Below are 15,614 nucleotides of genomic sequence, written 5' to 3' on the forward strand. Positions count from 1 at the left end.
CCTGCCATGGACAAGGTGGCATGCACGTCTATTACATTGGATGCTGCTACCCTTCCAGGACGATATCACGAGCCGCACAGGGCGACTAATACCACTTCCACGTCAGGTCCGGCAGTCCCTTTGCTGGTGGCTGTCCCAGAACCTGGAGAAGGGGAACCCCCTAAGGGAGCCCGACAGGATCGCCGTCACTACAGATGCCAGCCTGTAGGGATGGGGAGCCCTTTGTGAAGGGCAGACAGCCCAGGGACTCTGGACCTCGGAGGAGGCCCAACACAGCATCAACTGGTTGGAACTGAGGGCCATCAGACTGGCCCTCCGCCACTTCTCGGGAGTCTTACAGGGGCAGTATGTGTTGGTCAGGACCGACAACATGTCTGCCAAGGCTCACATGAACCGACAGGGCGGAACCAGGTCCAGATCCCTAATGGAGGAGTCTTACGCTCTATTCCTGTGGGCAGAGTCCCATCTACAGTCGATCAGGGCAGAACACCTGAGCGGCATTTCCAATGTCCAGGCAGACTGGCTCAGTCGCCAGACAGTGGACCAAGCAGAGTGGGCGCTCCACCCCGAGGTCTTCAGGCAAATTCAGAACAGCCTGGGGAGTCCACAGGTGGACCTGTTCATGTCCCCAGAGAACATCAAGCTACCCCGCTTCTTCACAAGGTTCTTCCATCACCTCGCAGAAGGCACAGATGCTCTGAACGCCCCTTGGCCACGATGTCTCCTGTATGCCTTCCCTCTGATAGGACTGATCCCTCGGGTGGTGGCGAGGGTCCATCAGAGGGCAGCCCAGTTCATTCTGGTAGCCCCCTTCTGGCCAAGGCATCCATGGTTCGCCGATCTGGTGCTGCTCTCAGTTGTGGGACCGATGCCCCTTCTCCTGTGCCTGGACCTGCTGTCCCAAGGGCCGTTGCGCCACCCAGACCCGGCGTGGCTCCAGTTTCACGCCTGGAGTTTGAGCGCGCACTATTAGCAAAAAAGGGATACTCTAAGCCGGTGCAGGACACAATTCTTGCCGCCAGGCGCCAGAGCACCAATAGAATTTATCAGACAACCTGGGCCGCCTTCCTCAGATGGTCAGGGCGTAAAAGAGTCGACCCAGCTTTCGGCAAGGGTTCCCCAGGTTCTGGCCTTCCTCCAGGCAGGCCTAGATCAAGGTCTAAGACCCAATACTCTAAGACGGCAGGCTTCGGCCTTAGCGTCAGTACTCAAGCTTAAAGGTACAGGGGACCTGGGTTTACACCCCCACTTGTCACGTTTTTTACGCAGGGCTACCAATCTTTCTCCACCTCCAGTCCATCGTTTCCCTTCATAGAACCTCAATAAGGTCCTAAATGCTCTCACGCGCACACCCTTCGAACCACTGTCGACCATTCCCTTGAAATACCTATCATACAAAGTTCTCTTCCTAGCAACTATCACCTCAGCACGCAGGGTGTCAGAACTGGGAGCGCTCTCGGTTCGGAAGGAGCTCTGCATATTCCAGCCGGACGCGATGGTCCTTAAGACGGATCCTACCTTCATACGTAAAATCAACTTGGTCTTCCACCGGTCCCAAGCACTGGAGCTACCATCATTCTGTCCCAGCCCGAAGCACCCACTAGAACATAAATGGCACACCCTAGATGTGTGCAGGGCCCTGCGCATATAAATTCGAAGGACCAAGGACTTAAGAAGGTCCGAGGCTCTTTTCATGTCCTTCCATGCCAGGCCCCTAGGGACCAAGGCTTCCAAGACTACCCTGGCTCGTTGGTTGAGGGCTTGCAGTGCCACAGCTTTTCAGACCCTGTCAATCCAAGTGCCGCGGGGAATCACAGCGCACTCCACCCACAGTGCAGCTACCTCGGCGGCATTCACAGCTCAGGCACCACTGGGGGAGATTTGCCGCACAGCCACGTGGTCATCCCCCTCTCCCTTTCTAAAACACTATAAAATTGACTCTCTGGTCTCAGAGCAGGCAGCCTTTGGGAGGACTATTCTACAACAGGTGGTGCACAGCTGAGAAGGATCCACACACACACACACACCCCACGGGTACCTGTACTGCTCTGGTAGGTCCCATTGTGAGCCGTGACCTTCTACTTTGAGGGAGAAAGAAACATTGGTCCTACCGTGAAGGTTTCTTTTTCCTCTGAAGTAGGAGGTCACGCGGCCCACCCGTGGATCTGACACATACCTTCATCAATAGACTGCACTCATTGAGGTGTCACTAATGAGTTCTATATTAGTACTAACTTTTCTAAGTCTCAGGCATTCTGTCCTCTGTCCTTCACCCCTTGCATGCTAACCTCTAGTCTTTAACACTGTGAGCTAGGCTAACAAGCCAAGGAATAGCACCGTGAGCGGGGACTACCCGTCATGAGACATGACAGTCGGAACTGGGGAAGTGCACCTGGGCATGCTGGGAGAAGGGGACGGATCATCACCTATCTAATCACCTGAGACTTCCTGTCTATCTGGAACAAGGAGCGGAAGATTACCCATTGTGAGCCGTGACCTCCTACTTCAGAGGAGAAAGAACCCTTCACGGTAGGACCAATGTTTCTTTTCTGTCCAAACAGCTTTTGCCTTAAAGGGAGATGGCTGCAATGGGAAATCCTAGGGGCCCCAGACAATCTGAAATTATCCAGCAGCTTACAATAGGCTTGGATCCAGCAGCCTGATCAGGAAGAAGGTGGAATTTGCAACTAGCCACAGAACAGCGAAACAGTGTGATATTCAGTTTGTTTTTAAGCACCACACAAGTTAAAGGCTGGCACTTTCCAAGTTTGAAATCCCACAAACCTTATAATCAGATTGCTTGACAAATATTCAGATAAAGATAGAGCGCTGTATAGAGAATTAAACAGCATGCGAGTGAATATTTCTATTTTATTCCTTGCCTCTCCCCACCCTTCAGTTTTGCCAGCTTACAAGGTATTAAACCAACATTGTCTTTTTAAGGGATGTTTTGTCCACTTACTCCTGTGCCATTTATATCTGTTTTTTAAATGCTCGTGTCCCTTGCCAACAACTGCATTCTTCTGACTCCCTAGATCAGGGAAAAATCTAGACTTGGGTCTTGCAGAGGCCATTTGAGCATGTGTGGTGGCCATTTTTGTTTTCAGCAGCCTTAAAAAAAAAAAATTATAAATGGCTGCCGCACATGCTCAAATGGTCCCTGCGAGGTCCTATGCCTTGCCAGGCCTCACAGAGGCCTTCTGAGCATGTGTGGCCACCTCCAAAATGGCCACCACACTGTTCTTTGTAGACCCAAACAGGCCTGAAAATTAGCCTGAGACAGGCTGCGGCAGTGATCTAAGAGGCCGGCGGGGGTAGGGAGAACCTTTGCAGACCCATCCACCCCCACGGCCCTTAGGAAGCCCTCTGAAGGGGCTACAGGTAAAAAGTTTTTTAAAAATCCGTGAATTGGGGAGGGGGTGGGGGGCAGCATATCAGTGGCGCCCCCCCAGTGGCGCCTAGGGCATGTGCCCTGGATCCCCCCCCCCTCGTTTTGCTTATGGCGAACATGTGGCCTTTGGGAGAGTGGCCAGTGCCACCGGAAAAGTGGTGGGGTGGCGGATGAGCAGGTAAGGACCTCCTTTATCTGCTTTTTAAGGGAACTGCTCCCACTCCGCCAGCGGTTGCCTGAGCTGATCGTGCACATACTTGTTCCCTAGTACCTGCTATTCAGTGGCATGCCCCCTCTGATCCTGATGGAAATATACAGCTAACCAGCATAGTAGCCATCGATAGACAGAGCTAAGTGTCTGATGCATTTTTAGCACAGAAAGTGCATCACAATCTCTCACATTTATTCTTTATACCCTGTGTTTTATATTCATTCATTCAAATTGTGCATCAAAGAAACGCGTCAGAAACTGAGTCCAGAGTGGTACACAATTTGTTCTCACTGCTCCATTTTTTTTTAAACAGTGGCCACTATCCAGCTCTGAAATTGCCTTTTCCAAAGGCTTGTTTAGTAAATAAAAGCATCATGTGAACAAACCAAAAACCTGAGTAGTGCTTGGAATCAGTTTCCCTTATTTTTGCAATCTGTGGAATAACCAGGTGGGTTTAAAAAAAAAAAAATTAAAAGAATTTTGAGTACCTTGTTTTGTCAGTTCCTCAGTTTTAGGTTTCATAGATCAACAGATTCCAGTAACCAAAATGAAATTCTTTACTCCAAGGGAAGAGAGGAAAGCTATTTAAATAGGGATTCATATCTGTTTTCTCGTCTCTGTGTGTTATATTTTACAACATGAGCCTCTTGTTTTCTGGCACAATTAAAAGGTCATAGTGCCAGTTAAACATTGGCATGATTCTTCTGGTAGAGATTGATCTACCAAAAATATGGTATAATCTGAAAAATTAAGTATGATGTAAAGAGGACAGCAGGATATTTTAAGTGGGGTCTGGCACTGGATGAAATTCAGTTGGATGTAGCTGTTTTTGTTAGCCATATTTTCTTCTTCTTTACTCTGCTTTTTTGTGTTTACAGAGACTTGCTAAACTGAAAAGCAAGTACTATAGTGGCAGAATTTAATAAGGAGACTGTTGGTGAAGACCTAGCAATATGGGGTAAAGCAGGGCTTGAACCTTTTCTTTTTCTGTATGTCTTTGATTTCTGTTAGTAGTTCCGGCTCATCACCGCCTTTCTGGGTCATATCACCATCTCCTGGCCTCTCTTCATCAAAATAGTAATTATCCCTGAGGAGATAATTCAGCTTCTCTTCTCCAAAGCACCTCCTTTCAAAGCAAAAACTAGCAGACTAGTTCTTTGAGCTGTTCCCCTAAGAAGCAGGATGTTTGATAATACAGTGTTTGCCTTTCAAGCTCTCAGCAAAGCAAGATCTTAGCTATGCTTCATGCAAAGGTCCCGTTCTTATGTGTGCACCCTCATTGGTGAAATGAGAGATTAGTATCTGTGATCCTTTTTATGCTTTCTTATGCTTTGATGAAGGCATCTCTATCAGGCATGATTATTCTGTTTAGGCATGATTATTCTGTTTAGCAGCTTTCTCAGAAATTGTTTGTAACCAAATGGTGAAAATAAGCTCTCTTGCTTTTCTTTGTTCTTAGTTTTGCCTGTGTAGCGCTTTGCAATTACAGGAGGGAAAAAGGATGTCTCCTTTGTTGTCATGGCAAGTGTATTTTGGCATTGCAAGCTCTCTTTTCAGATCTTGCATATTTATCATATCCAGCTATGCAGAATGCTTAGTGTACTATATATCTGAGATTCATTGTCCATTACATGTCAGGTCTTTTCTGCCTTTTGATAAGAGGTGTTCTACTACTACTACTACTACTACTGCTACCACTACTTATATACAGCTTTTAAACAAAAGTTCTCAAAGCAGTTGGACATAGAAACATTTTTAAAAAGAAAGATGGTTCCCTGTCCCAAAAGGGCTCACAGGCTGAAAAAACCCCCGATAGGCGCTAGCAACAGCCACTGGAAGTATGCTGTGCTAAGTTGGAGAGGGACAGTTGCTCTCGCCCTGCTTAATGTAAGAGATCCACCACTGTTAAAAGGTGTCTCTTTGTTCAGGTTAGCAGGTAGAAGGGAGATGATTAGGTGCAGTTCCACCAGCCATTACTGCAAAGTGATGGGAGAGGCCTGATCTTGTAAAAAGTAGTAACTCTATGTCACAGTTATTACACCCAGGTCCATCTGAATATGGGAATGAGGACTGGGAAAACAGACTTGCCCTACAAGCAGAAATTTCAGTTAACACACACACAAGATTGATATCGTAGAAATTAACAGGGTGCTTAGCAAGCCCTGTTCTGGCAGAAGAAATGGCACTCTCTTATTGTGGGACTTGGCATCCTTGCAAGAACTGGAGAGTTGGTAGAGAGGTAGGGCTGGATCACAACCAACCCGGCTGGAATTGCTAGGATTACAAGTTCAGTGGCCTGCAGGGAGACCTTCCAAATTTGCATAATTGCAGCTTCCTGGCCATTGGTAAGTAACTTCCTGTCCTCAAGCAATCATTCTATTTGTATAGAGACTAAAAAAAGCATGCCTTTGGGTCTGCTGGAAGTGTTGAGTCCTTTAGTTTTTAATGCACTAAAACAGCATCTGGGCCATTTCTTGATAAGCCTCCAGAGTTGAAAGGACGCACTTGGCACTTAAAGAATAAACTTGGGGAAATAAGAGTTGTTTGCTTATCAAATCTGCCCTAATGGAAAGGAACTAGATATTGGACAAGCCCAAAACCTTGATGTTTTTGTTCAGAAACAACAAAAGACTTATCTTTGAACAGGCATGATTGTTCCATGCTTACTGTTATTTTATTTTAAAGTATTGAGCTGAAAAATTGTTTAGTGTACTACATAAAAAATACTTTAAAATCTTATTATGCTATGATGCAGACATTGTTTTTGAGCATAAAGTAGTTCTCAGTAGCTTATTCACAGTAGGTCAGCCTTGCATAAGCTATTTTAAATCACTGAGAGGAATTGGCTATGTTTATTTTGACAAAGATATGGTGAGATATCAGTGTTTTAAAATAAATAAGCAAGACTTCATTGTTTTATATGAAAAGTAACACACTTGCTTGAATAGCACTAAAAGCTTCTCTTGAACCCTGACCTTTCTGCCATGTTCATGATATTTCTTCACCTATTAGAGAGAGACTCATCCTAGCCCTCTTACCTAGGAAAAAAAGATTTCCCCTCAGCTTTAAACCTTGTGATACCATGTAGAACAGCTTCAGGCCTTTATGCCAGGGGCAGTGGGAAGTTTACTCAGTACAATTTCACAGAATAAATTTGGATAAATGTGTATATCACTGTTTACTTGGCAGAGAGGCACCTTTTAACGTGGTGATTCTCTTTATTTAGCAGGGGGAGAGTAACTGGCCCTATTCCACCCCAGCACAGTACCTCCAGTGACTGTTGCTTGTGTGCATCGTATGTTTCTTTTTAGATTGTGAGCCCTTTGGGGACAGGGATCTATCTTATCTGTCTATATTATTATTTCTCCAAGACGGGCCATGCGTGGCGACGTGGTAGGAAGGAGGCGACTGGCTGAGTTTGCAAGCAGAAGCACCTGATTGGGCAGTGGGGATTCCATATGCAGAGTTTGCAAGCAGAAGCACCTGATTGGGCAGTGGGGATTCCATATGCAGATAGGGAGAAGGAGCCTGTGAGAGCAGAAGCACCATAGTGATTGGGCAGTGAGGATCTCCTATGCAGATAAGGAGGAGGGGCCTGTGATGGTTAAGGTCAGTTGGAATGCAGCTGTTACTGGTCGGAAGATGTTCTGGATAGAAAAGGAGAGCAGGCAGGGCTCTGCAAAAAGACGGGTCCTGAGGGAGGAAAGAGCCCCTTCAGGAGAAGGAGGATGCCGTTGTGTAAATGAACAAAATCTGTTAACTCAGGGAGGGAGGGAGAAAAAACATGAAGGGAGGGGGAAGAAAGAGTGGGGAAAAGCGAGTGGAGGAGAGAGAAAGAGAAAAAGAAGGGAGGGGGAAGAGAGACAGAAGGAAGGGCAAGGAACGGGCTTGAGCCTGGCAACCACTGCTGCTGTTTGGGGCTACTGAGGCCATTGTAAGAGGGAGGCAGTCAGGCAAGGGATGGGCCTGGGCCTGTCAGCGGCCTGAGGGGAACGAGCGGCCATGGTGGTGGCAGCAGCAAGGAACTACCTGGGCAACCACTGCTGCTGCTCCTGAAGGGAGGAGCAGGAGCGGGAAGCAGGTGAGGGTGGGGAGGTCTCTGGGGATAGGGGGCTGCAGCTTGGCCAGTAGGCAGCAGCAATGCTGTGGCTGCGACCAAGAGGGGTGAGGGGGATGGAAGCAATGGGATGGAGGAGAAGCAGCAGTGCAGACCAGGTGAGGGTGTGGAGATCTCTGAGGTGAGGGGAGCAATCAAGTACTAACGCACAGATGCTCTAGAGCGTGCAAGAGTTCCAGCATTGAAGCGGAGAGAAAGAATGGCTGCGGTCAAGATGCAGAGGTGGAGGGCTGGCAGGCAAAGCCCCTCCGGCCAAAAGAGGTGGGTGGACGGCAGGCAAAGCCCCGCAGGCCAGGAAGAGGAGGCGGTGGTGAGGAGGTGGGCAGACGGCAGGCAAAGCCCTACCAGCTGGGAGGAGAAGGTGGGAGGCGGTGGTGGGATGGCCTGGCCCTGGCCGGCCCAATGGGGAGAGCTGCAGCAGGGGGAGGGCGAGTGAGCAATCTGCGGGGGGGAGAGCGAGCGAGCTGTGGGGGGGAGGGCGTGCGAGCGAGCTGCGGGGGGGAGGGCGAGCGAGTGAGCTGTGGGGGCATGTCACAGGCTCAGTACACAACTGCACAGATGCTCTGTGCGGGGTCAGCTAGTTTATTTATTATTTCTCTGTGTAAACCACCCTTAGCCATTTTTGGAAGGGTGGTATAGAAATTGAATAAAATGAATGAATGAATGAATGAATAAATATGAAAATATGAAATACTAGATGTCTGTGCTCCACTTCCCTCCCCACCATTACCCTAGTTGGTTGTATGAACTAGACTTAAGCTTATCGTCAGCCTCAAGAATTCAAATCTCAACACCTGAAACAAACATTAGTTCTTCATCATTGTCTATGTTGTTCCAATTTGTTCTGTGAGATCAAGTGTGTGAAACAGCAACAACATCCCAAGTTCAAATATGGTGGCTCTTTATTTCATGTTTGCTGGGTGTTTCAAATAGCACATGAAATAACAACATCTTGAATACAGATGTACATTCACTACACTCGTGATTTTCACTGGATATATTATCATCATATAGTGCATTTTGTTCAGGAGAACGTGACACCTGAGAAGATTCTGCCTAGAAAAGTGCACATGTGCTGCATTCCCTTGTCATCTTGTAGAACAGTTTTAAGTCAAGGCAGAACTTGGTGTATAAACCTAAAGACTTCAGGACAGTGCCCTTGTTTATATTTCAGTCTTTTAAAAGTGCTTGTGTACTCGGCAAAGCTAGTCCAATAAGTCATGTGCAAAGCAAGCTCTTCTGGGTTTCATAACAGGAGGTGGACCTTCTATACTCATGAATAACTTTTCTGGCATTCATGTGCATCAGTATAGTGGCTGATTTGGGTTGGTACAACAGTCTGCGTGCAGGCTTCTTCTTTCTGCTCTCTCCTTTAGGATGTTGTGCTCTCACAAGATTCCCAGGGGCAGGAGGGAGGAGGAACAGCCCAGGGTATTAGGGCTGTTTGTCTGACAGACCATTATTGTGAATTATGCAATGTGCTAGGGCAGCTTCTTTATATGCTCTGCATTTTATGCAACAAATAAGCTTTAGGCACCCCATAGTACACAGTTATGGGTTTATTCTGATAGTGAAGGAATGAATACCCTACCATATGTGTGTGTTGCCTTACTACAGGTTCTTTCTGCATCTTTGTGAACACTATTGACAGTGTTTGTGAGTACTGCTTCCTGGAGTGGGGAATAGTACTCCCTGCTTATTGAAGCAGTTGTCAAGCAGGTTTGATCCATGAAGTTCAAGAACAGAAGCTGATGGGAGATGAAACCAAAGTTTTTCTTTGTGGTTTGGAGGGTTTTGTTCCCCAAAAGGCACAGAGCTCTTCATCAGGAATGGTACTATTATCTCTACAGCAGCACTGTTTACTAGAACTGTGCTTTCTGGGGGCTTCTCTACACATTTGCTAAAATCCATTGTTTTGTCCTCCAGTACAAAGTGTGGGTACTTAAAAAAAAAAAAAAGATTAACCATATTTATCAAGCTCTCATATTGCTACCCATGAGTTTGCAGTAGTATCATTTTGGTCTTCAAGTCCTGAGTACCAATCTTTCTGATAGCATTTGAATCTTAGGTGTGTAAATGTCCCAGGATAGATCCATGAAGTTCAAGAACAGAAGCTGATGGGATTCTGTTATAGAACCTCAAAAGCCAGCACTCAGACAAATGGTGTGTATCCTGTCCACCTACTGATTGTACATTCTTGTTTTACAGGCCGGGTTTCCTTCTTCACTTCTGGCTCTGAAAACCTCCATCGTGTGGAAAAGGTCCATTGGGGCACCCGCTATGCCATCACAATTTCCTTCACCTGTAATCCTGACCATGGTATTGGGGATCCAGTTTTAACATAATGGGACAGGTGGCCTGATGGATTTGACAAGAGAAGTCCTGTATGGGAAAGAGAGAAAGATTAACTTCCCATGTAAATTCAATTCCCACTCTTCTGAACTTAATTTAATATAATCATAAGCTATTTCACACACTCGTCTCCCTCTTAAGTGTTGCAAACAGTGCCTTAAGAATCGTCTTTCTAGGTCTCCTGTAAGTTTGCTTTTGTAAGGCAATAGCAAAAGTGCTGCTTCCCACCCTCCAGCATTTAAGGGCCCTCCAGAACTGGTCATATAGAGGGTTATTCCTCTAATACTGGAGACCAACATATTAGTCCCTTTAGTCCCTTCAGTTGTTGTTACCAAAACATCATTTGCAGTAACCCATGAAACACTATACCCTTTGTAGGCAAATGAACACTCAGGAATATATAGTATAGGAAGATTTAGAGCGCTCTGTAGTAATCTTTCCAGGCCTTTCTCCTCATCTCACCCCCACTCCTCCTTTCTGCTGTGATATGTAAATCCTAAAAAATAGGGGTAACCAATTCATAGTCTTGAGCATCTGCACATTTACACAAACCAGAATGAAAACACTCTGTTTATACATAAACTTAGACCATATAACTTTGTGGGCATTATCCATATATGTTTTTGCTTAAACATTGCAATGTAATTTCTCCTTAAAACATGTGCTTTAACTACTGGAATTGAGTGTAGTTCCTCTATAAAACTCTATATAGTGAGATGATCTCATATGGCTGAAGAAAATAAGAGTGTTCAGGATAAAACTACTGAATAACCTGCTTAATTGTGGGTCAGCAGCACTCTGGCTAGTCATAGTGTGCTTGCAAAAAGCTGTCTCCTTTGATTCTGAGCACATCTTAGATTTGAAATATTCCAGTGATCTCAGAATCCATTAAAGCTTGCTTTAGAATGAACTCTTTAACTTGATTGCATTGGTTATTCATCCAAGGCATATTTGAAAATACGTTCAATGAAGAGCCAAGTTTTCCTCATGTGAATAAGAAATGGGTTGAATTTAAGAAAAACTTTACAAATGAAACATCATTGCCAATGAAACCAAAATGATTTGAGTCACATTCCACTGCAGGTCTTGAAGTATTTCAAGAAGTATTGTGTTAAACCAAGGTGAAGAGAGTCTACATATTACATTCCTTGAGGTCAAAATTTAGAAGCCTACAACTCTGAAAAATCATGTTAATTGTGTGAGAAAATTTTATACTATGGATACATATATGCCACTTTTCCACAAAAGTTCCCAAAGTGGTTTTACATAGATATAAACAAACAAACAAAATGGCTCCAAGTCACCAAAGTGCTCACAATCTAAAATAAATAAATAAGAGAGACACCAGCAACAGCCACTGGAGGGATGCTGTGCTAGGATTTGATAAGGCCAGTTGCTTCTAAATAAAGAGAATCACCACTTTTAAAAGGTGCCTCTTTGTTCAGTTTCTATAAATTGGAAGCCTCACTGTGCATCCTGTCACTATACTATGAAGTACATTTATTATTATTATTAATATTAATATTAATTTATTTATTTACATTTATATCCCGCTTTTCCTCCAAGGAGCCCAGAGTGGTGTACTACATACTTGAGTTTCTCTTTCACAACAACCCTGTGAAGTAGGCTAGGCTGAGAGAGAAGTGACTGGCCCAGAGTCACCCAGCTAGTTTCATGGCTGAATGGGGATTTGAACTCGGGTCTCCCCGGTCCTAGTCCAGCATTCTAACCTCTACACCATGCTGGCTCTCTTTTATCACAGAGGACATGCGCTTGTTGCATAACACTAAGGTAGGGCTGCTTGTGTGAAGTGCCAGGATTGTGGCCAATTCCGGCGCTGCCCCTCTGGGGGGCCTGAGGTTTTTACCCAGGCTTTTCCCCAGGTAAAAGGATGTGAGTGTGCCCTTGCACAGTGCCTTGCGCGATTTCTGGAGGCCGGGCTGCCCTTGCTAACTGGGCAAAGAGGCAGCTTTTACTGTGATGATTCTCTTTATTTAGCGGGGGGGGGGTAACTGGTCCTGTCCACCCCCAGCACAGTACTTCCTCCAGTGACTGTTGCTGGTATCTATCTCGTGTTTCTTTTTAGATTGTGAGCCCTTTGGGGGCAGGGATCCATCTTATTTGCTTGTTATTTCTCTGTGTAAACTGCCCTGAGCCATTTTTGGAAGGGCAGTATAAAATAATAATAATAATAATTTCCCCTGCCTCCAGATGGCCACGCAGCTCCCAGCAGAGCCGCTTGTGTGGGTATGTGAGCTGTGCAGCCAGGAGCAGCACAGCGATCATCTGGGGGGAAGGTAGGAGCTATCCTGCCTCCTTCCACGCCCCAATTAAAGGTTTTGTGAATTTTGTGTCAAATGGCATGGTTATGTTTATGACATATAATGAAAAAGATCGGGCACTTTTTTGCAAACAAGTGCTCAGGATTATAAGATGCTGAATGCATCTCAAACTGAAGTGTGTTAAATCCATCCAACACTGCCTGCTATGCACAATTCAGGATGCTTGCCCTTACTTCAAGTATTTCTGGATCAGAGACGGAAGAAGCAGACGTATATTTTGGAGGAACTGTCTTTTCTTTCTGAACGAAAAAGCACTTAGAAGGAAAGAATAGATGCAAATAAGGAGCATAGTTGCCTATAAGACACGGAATAAGTTTACTGCCACACAACTGCATGAAGTAAATCAAGATACAAACCATATTGTGATCCTTCTTACCCTGATCCTGTAAATATTTATAGGACTGGAATAAATGCTAAATTCTGGTATTTTTTTGACTGAATTGAGAAATTGCAGAAATGATTGCTGCACTAATGCACAGAAAAATAAGAGGAAAACCAAACATCCTGTAGCAAAGTGATTTATTTTAAGAAAGTTACTCTATGCACTTCAAGTTTGCTGCTCTTTTCAAGGGTATTACTTTTTGCAACTTCTTCCATGAAGAAAAAGATAGTATCTTTAGGGAAACAGCAGCAAATTTGAAAAGTGTTGAATAACTTCCTAAAAACGCAATCAGTCTTCTATGCACCTTTGAATATTTTCCTCCTATTCTATGACTTGCTTTGCTTCAGAATTTCTGAATAAAAGGGAAATAACGTTCAATATTTTGAAAGATTTCATATTTTCTAAAGGGTATAAAGCTTTGTATTTGACACTCCCACACATTCTGCACTCATAAATACTAATTAGGAAAGTGTTTTCTATAATGGTATTTAATGTAGCTCAATAGAAAGAACAAATAACTGGTGTCGTAACTGCCATTCTTGTTAATACCATCCAAGCTCCATTGATATAAAATCCTTGAGGATGTACAAATCATAATCAACTACTTAAACAGTTGTGTTACCTTAAGTGTTTTATCTTGATGCTTAATGGATGCTTTAGAATAGAGTGAAGGAAGCAAATGTGTTTCATCAGTAGCTCCCCCCACCTTTCACCAGCCATTTGTTTGTTGTATTTAAGATTCTGGGAAATCATTTTTTTTTAATCAGATATTTTCCTTTTTCAGATAAATAAAAAATAGCTTATCTGGAGTTAAAATTATAATATTGCTGAAATTCCGATGGTGTTTAGAATTGGCTTTAATAATCTGGTTTAAATATTCTGTAAACCATAGCCTGACCGAAAGGAAACAAGCGTGATGGACTATTCAAGCTGGCATGTAAACATGCACAGAGCAAAGTATTTTGGAATATGGATTAACTCAGGGATCCTCAACGTTGGGCCCCCAGATGTTAGTGGACTTCAACTCCCATAATCCCCAACCAAAGGCCACTGGGGCTTGGGATTATGGGAGCTGAAGTCCACTAACATCTGGGGGCCCAACGTTGAGGATCCCTAGATTAACTTATTCCAGAACATCTGGGGATTTGTAAGAATCTGAACAGGAGAAAACCTGTTCTGCTTTGGAGTTAAAGTGCAAGAAATGCTGATATCTCAAACTGTTTTAAGAATCCACTTGGAATTGTAGCTAGCTGTCAGTAATGACTGAGTGGGTGACTTACTGCTGGGTCAGCCTTGAAGTGCTTTGGTTTAAGGGAATTAAAAATGCATTTTTAATGGATTTTGCTGTGATAAAGCATCGTCAGTCACTTTTTGCCCAAGGGGTTTTTCGTACTGTAAATAACGAAGCTTCACAGCTACAAAACTGCAACAGGGGAACAAATCCGAATCTTTCATGCTGTCTGAATTCACTAAAGGAAGAAAAGGTCCTCCTCAGTGTTCCCTCTAAGGCGTGCATGTGTGTGCGCGTGTCCACTCAGTTGATTTTAGATCCTGCTCAAGTTGAATCAGGAAGGTTGCATTCTGAATGTACGTGTGCACACACTGCCTTGATACTGCCACAAACTTCATTCTGCGCACAGATGGAAAAAATTAGAAGGAACACTGGTCCTGCTAGAAAAGCAAAGTATAGAATCTAACATGGCCGATAACGTTTTGCCCACATTGTTTTCAAACATAGCAAGGAAGTTCAGAGGGCCAGTGCAGCAAAAGCAAAGGATGAAGGACCAAACTATATATGTATGAGAGGGAAGAGCTAACCTTCTCGGCTGCTGCCCCGAGATTGTGGAATGCGCTCCCTGCTGAGATACGATCCTCCCTATCTCTGGCAATTTTCAGAAAACACCTGAAAACACATATCTTCAACCAGGCTTTCCCAGCTTTTTAAAGCTTGTTTTTAAATTGTTCTGATGATTTAATTGTTGTTTTATGTTTTTAATTGTTAGTCATTGTTTTATGCTTTATAATTTGTTTAATTATTAATTGATTTTAATGGTGTTTTAATGTAAACCGCCCTGAGCCTTTTGGACGGGCGGTATAAAATGTTTAATAATAAATAATAAATAAATAATAAAATAAATAAACCTCTCCCACTGTGGGCACTTTTCTCTCCAGCCAGCTCTGATATCAGAAATGAACCAGGCTAGTAAGAAAACAGTCCCAAACACCAAAGCATGAAGAGGTAAGGTGGGGGAGAGGAATATTTCAACTCCCCTCACTCATGTAAAAATTATATTTTATTCATTTTGCCTAGTAAAGCACAGGTAAAGGTAAAGTTGTACCGTCAAGTTGGTGTCGACTCCTGGCGACCATGTAGGTTACACCATTAATATCCAGTTTGATGGTAATGGGCATTGAATGGTTTGTGAAATGTAAAATGTTTTCCTGGTGATTTTTATTTGTTTGTTTGTTTATTTATTTTTATTTATTAAACTTCTATACCGCCCAAACTTTCGTCTCTTTAAAAGCTAATCTGTAATTTTAAGTTGTGGTGAGGGTCTGGAACTTTTAAAGCCTTAAGCCTTGTTCAGACGTTACTTAAAAGAGGCTGTACTTGCAAATAAACTGGAAGTCCTGCCCATCGCATCCATCACTGATTTTCCCTGGCATGTCCCTCAAGCTTACAGCATTCATCTGAAGAGACTTAACACTGTAAGTGTGATGGTGGGGGCTTCCATGATCAGGAGGACCAGATGCCCAAGCCTCCCAGTCATGGGAGCACTCGCCATCACGCTTACAGATGAACGCTTTAATCCTGAGGG

At 44.2% G+C, this 15,614-nt stretch overlaps 2 protein-coding genes across 3 annotated transcripts in view; one reads left to right on the forward strand and one right to left on the reverse strand.

Annotated features, from left to right (window-relative positions):
* The window catches only part of OGFOD3 (2-oxoglutarate and iron dependent oxygenase domain containing 3), a 101,832-nt gene extending 86,892 nt beyond the window's left edge, over nucleotides 1-14,940 (forward strand). Inside the window, exon 9 of the mRNA XM_053287789.1 lies at nucleotides 9,928-14,940. Within this exon, the coding sequence (XP_053143764.1) occupies nucleotides 9,928-10,064 (137 nt within the window). The 3' untranslated portion in view covers nucleotides 10,065-14,940. The remainder of the gene's footprint in view (nucleotides 1-9,927) is intronic.
* The window catches only part of LOC128341535 (urotensin-2 receptor-like), a 34,173-nt gene continuing 27,157 nt past the window's right edge, over nucleotides 8,599-15,614 (reverse strand). For both annotated transcript variants that reach the window (XR_008314433.1, XM_053287788.1), the window contains exon 2: nucleotides 8,599-10,101. The gene's annotated coding sequence lies outside the window, so the exon portion shown is untranslated. The remainder of the gene's footprint in view (nucleotides 10,102-15,614) is intronic.

Source organism: Hemicordylus capensis, chromosome 2 (genome assembly GCF_027244095.1).
Source record: "Hemicordylus capensis ecotype Gifberg chromosome 2, rHemCap1.1.pri, whole genome shotgun sequence".
Classification (NCBI taxonomy): Eukaryota; Metazoa; Chordata; class Lepidosauria; order Squamata; family Cordylidae; genus Hemicordylus; species Hemicordylus capensis.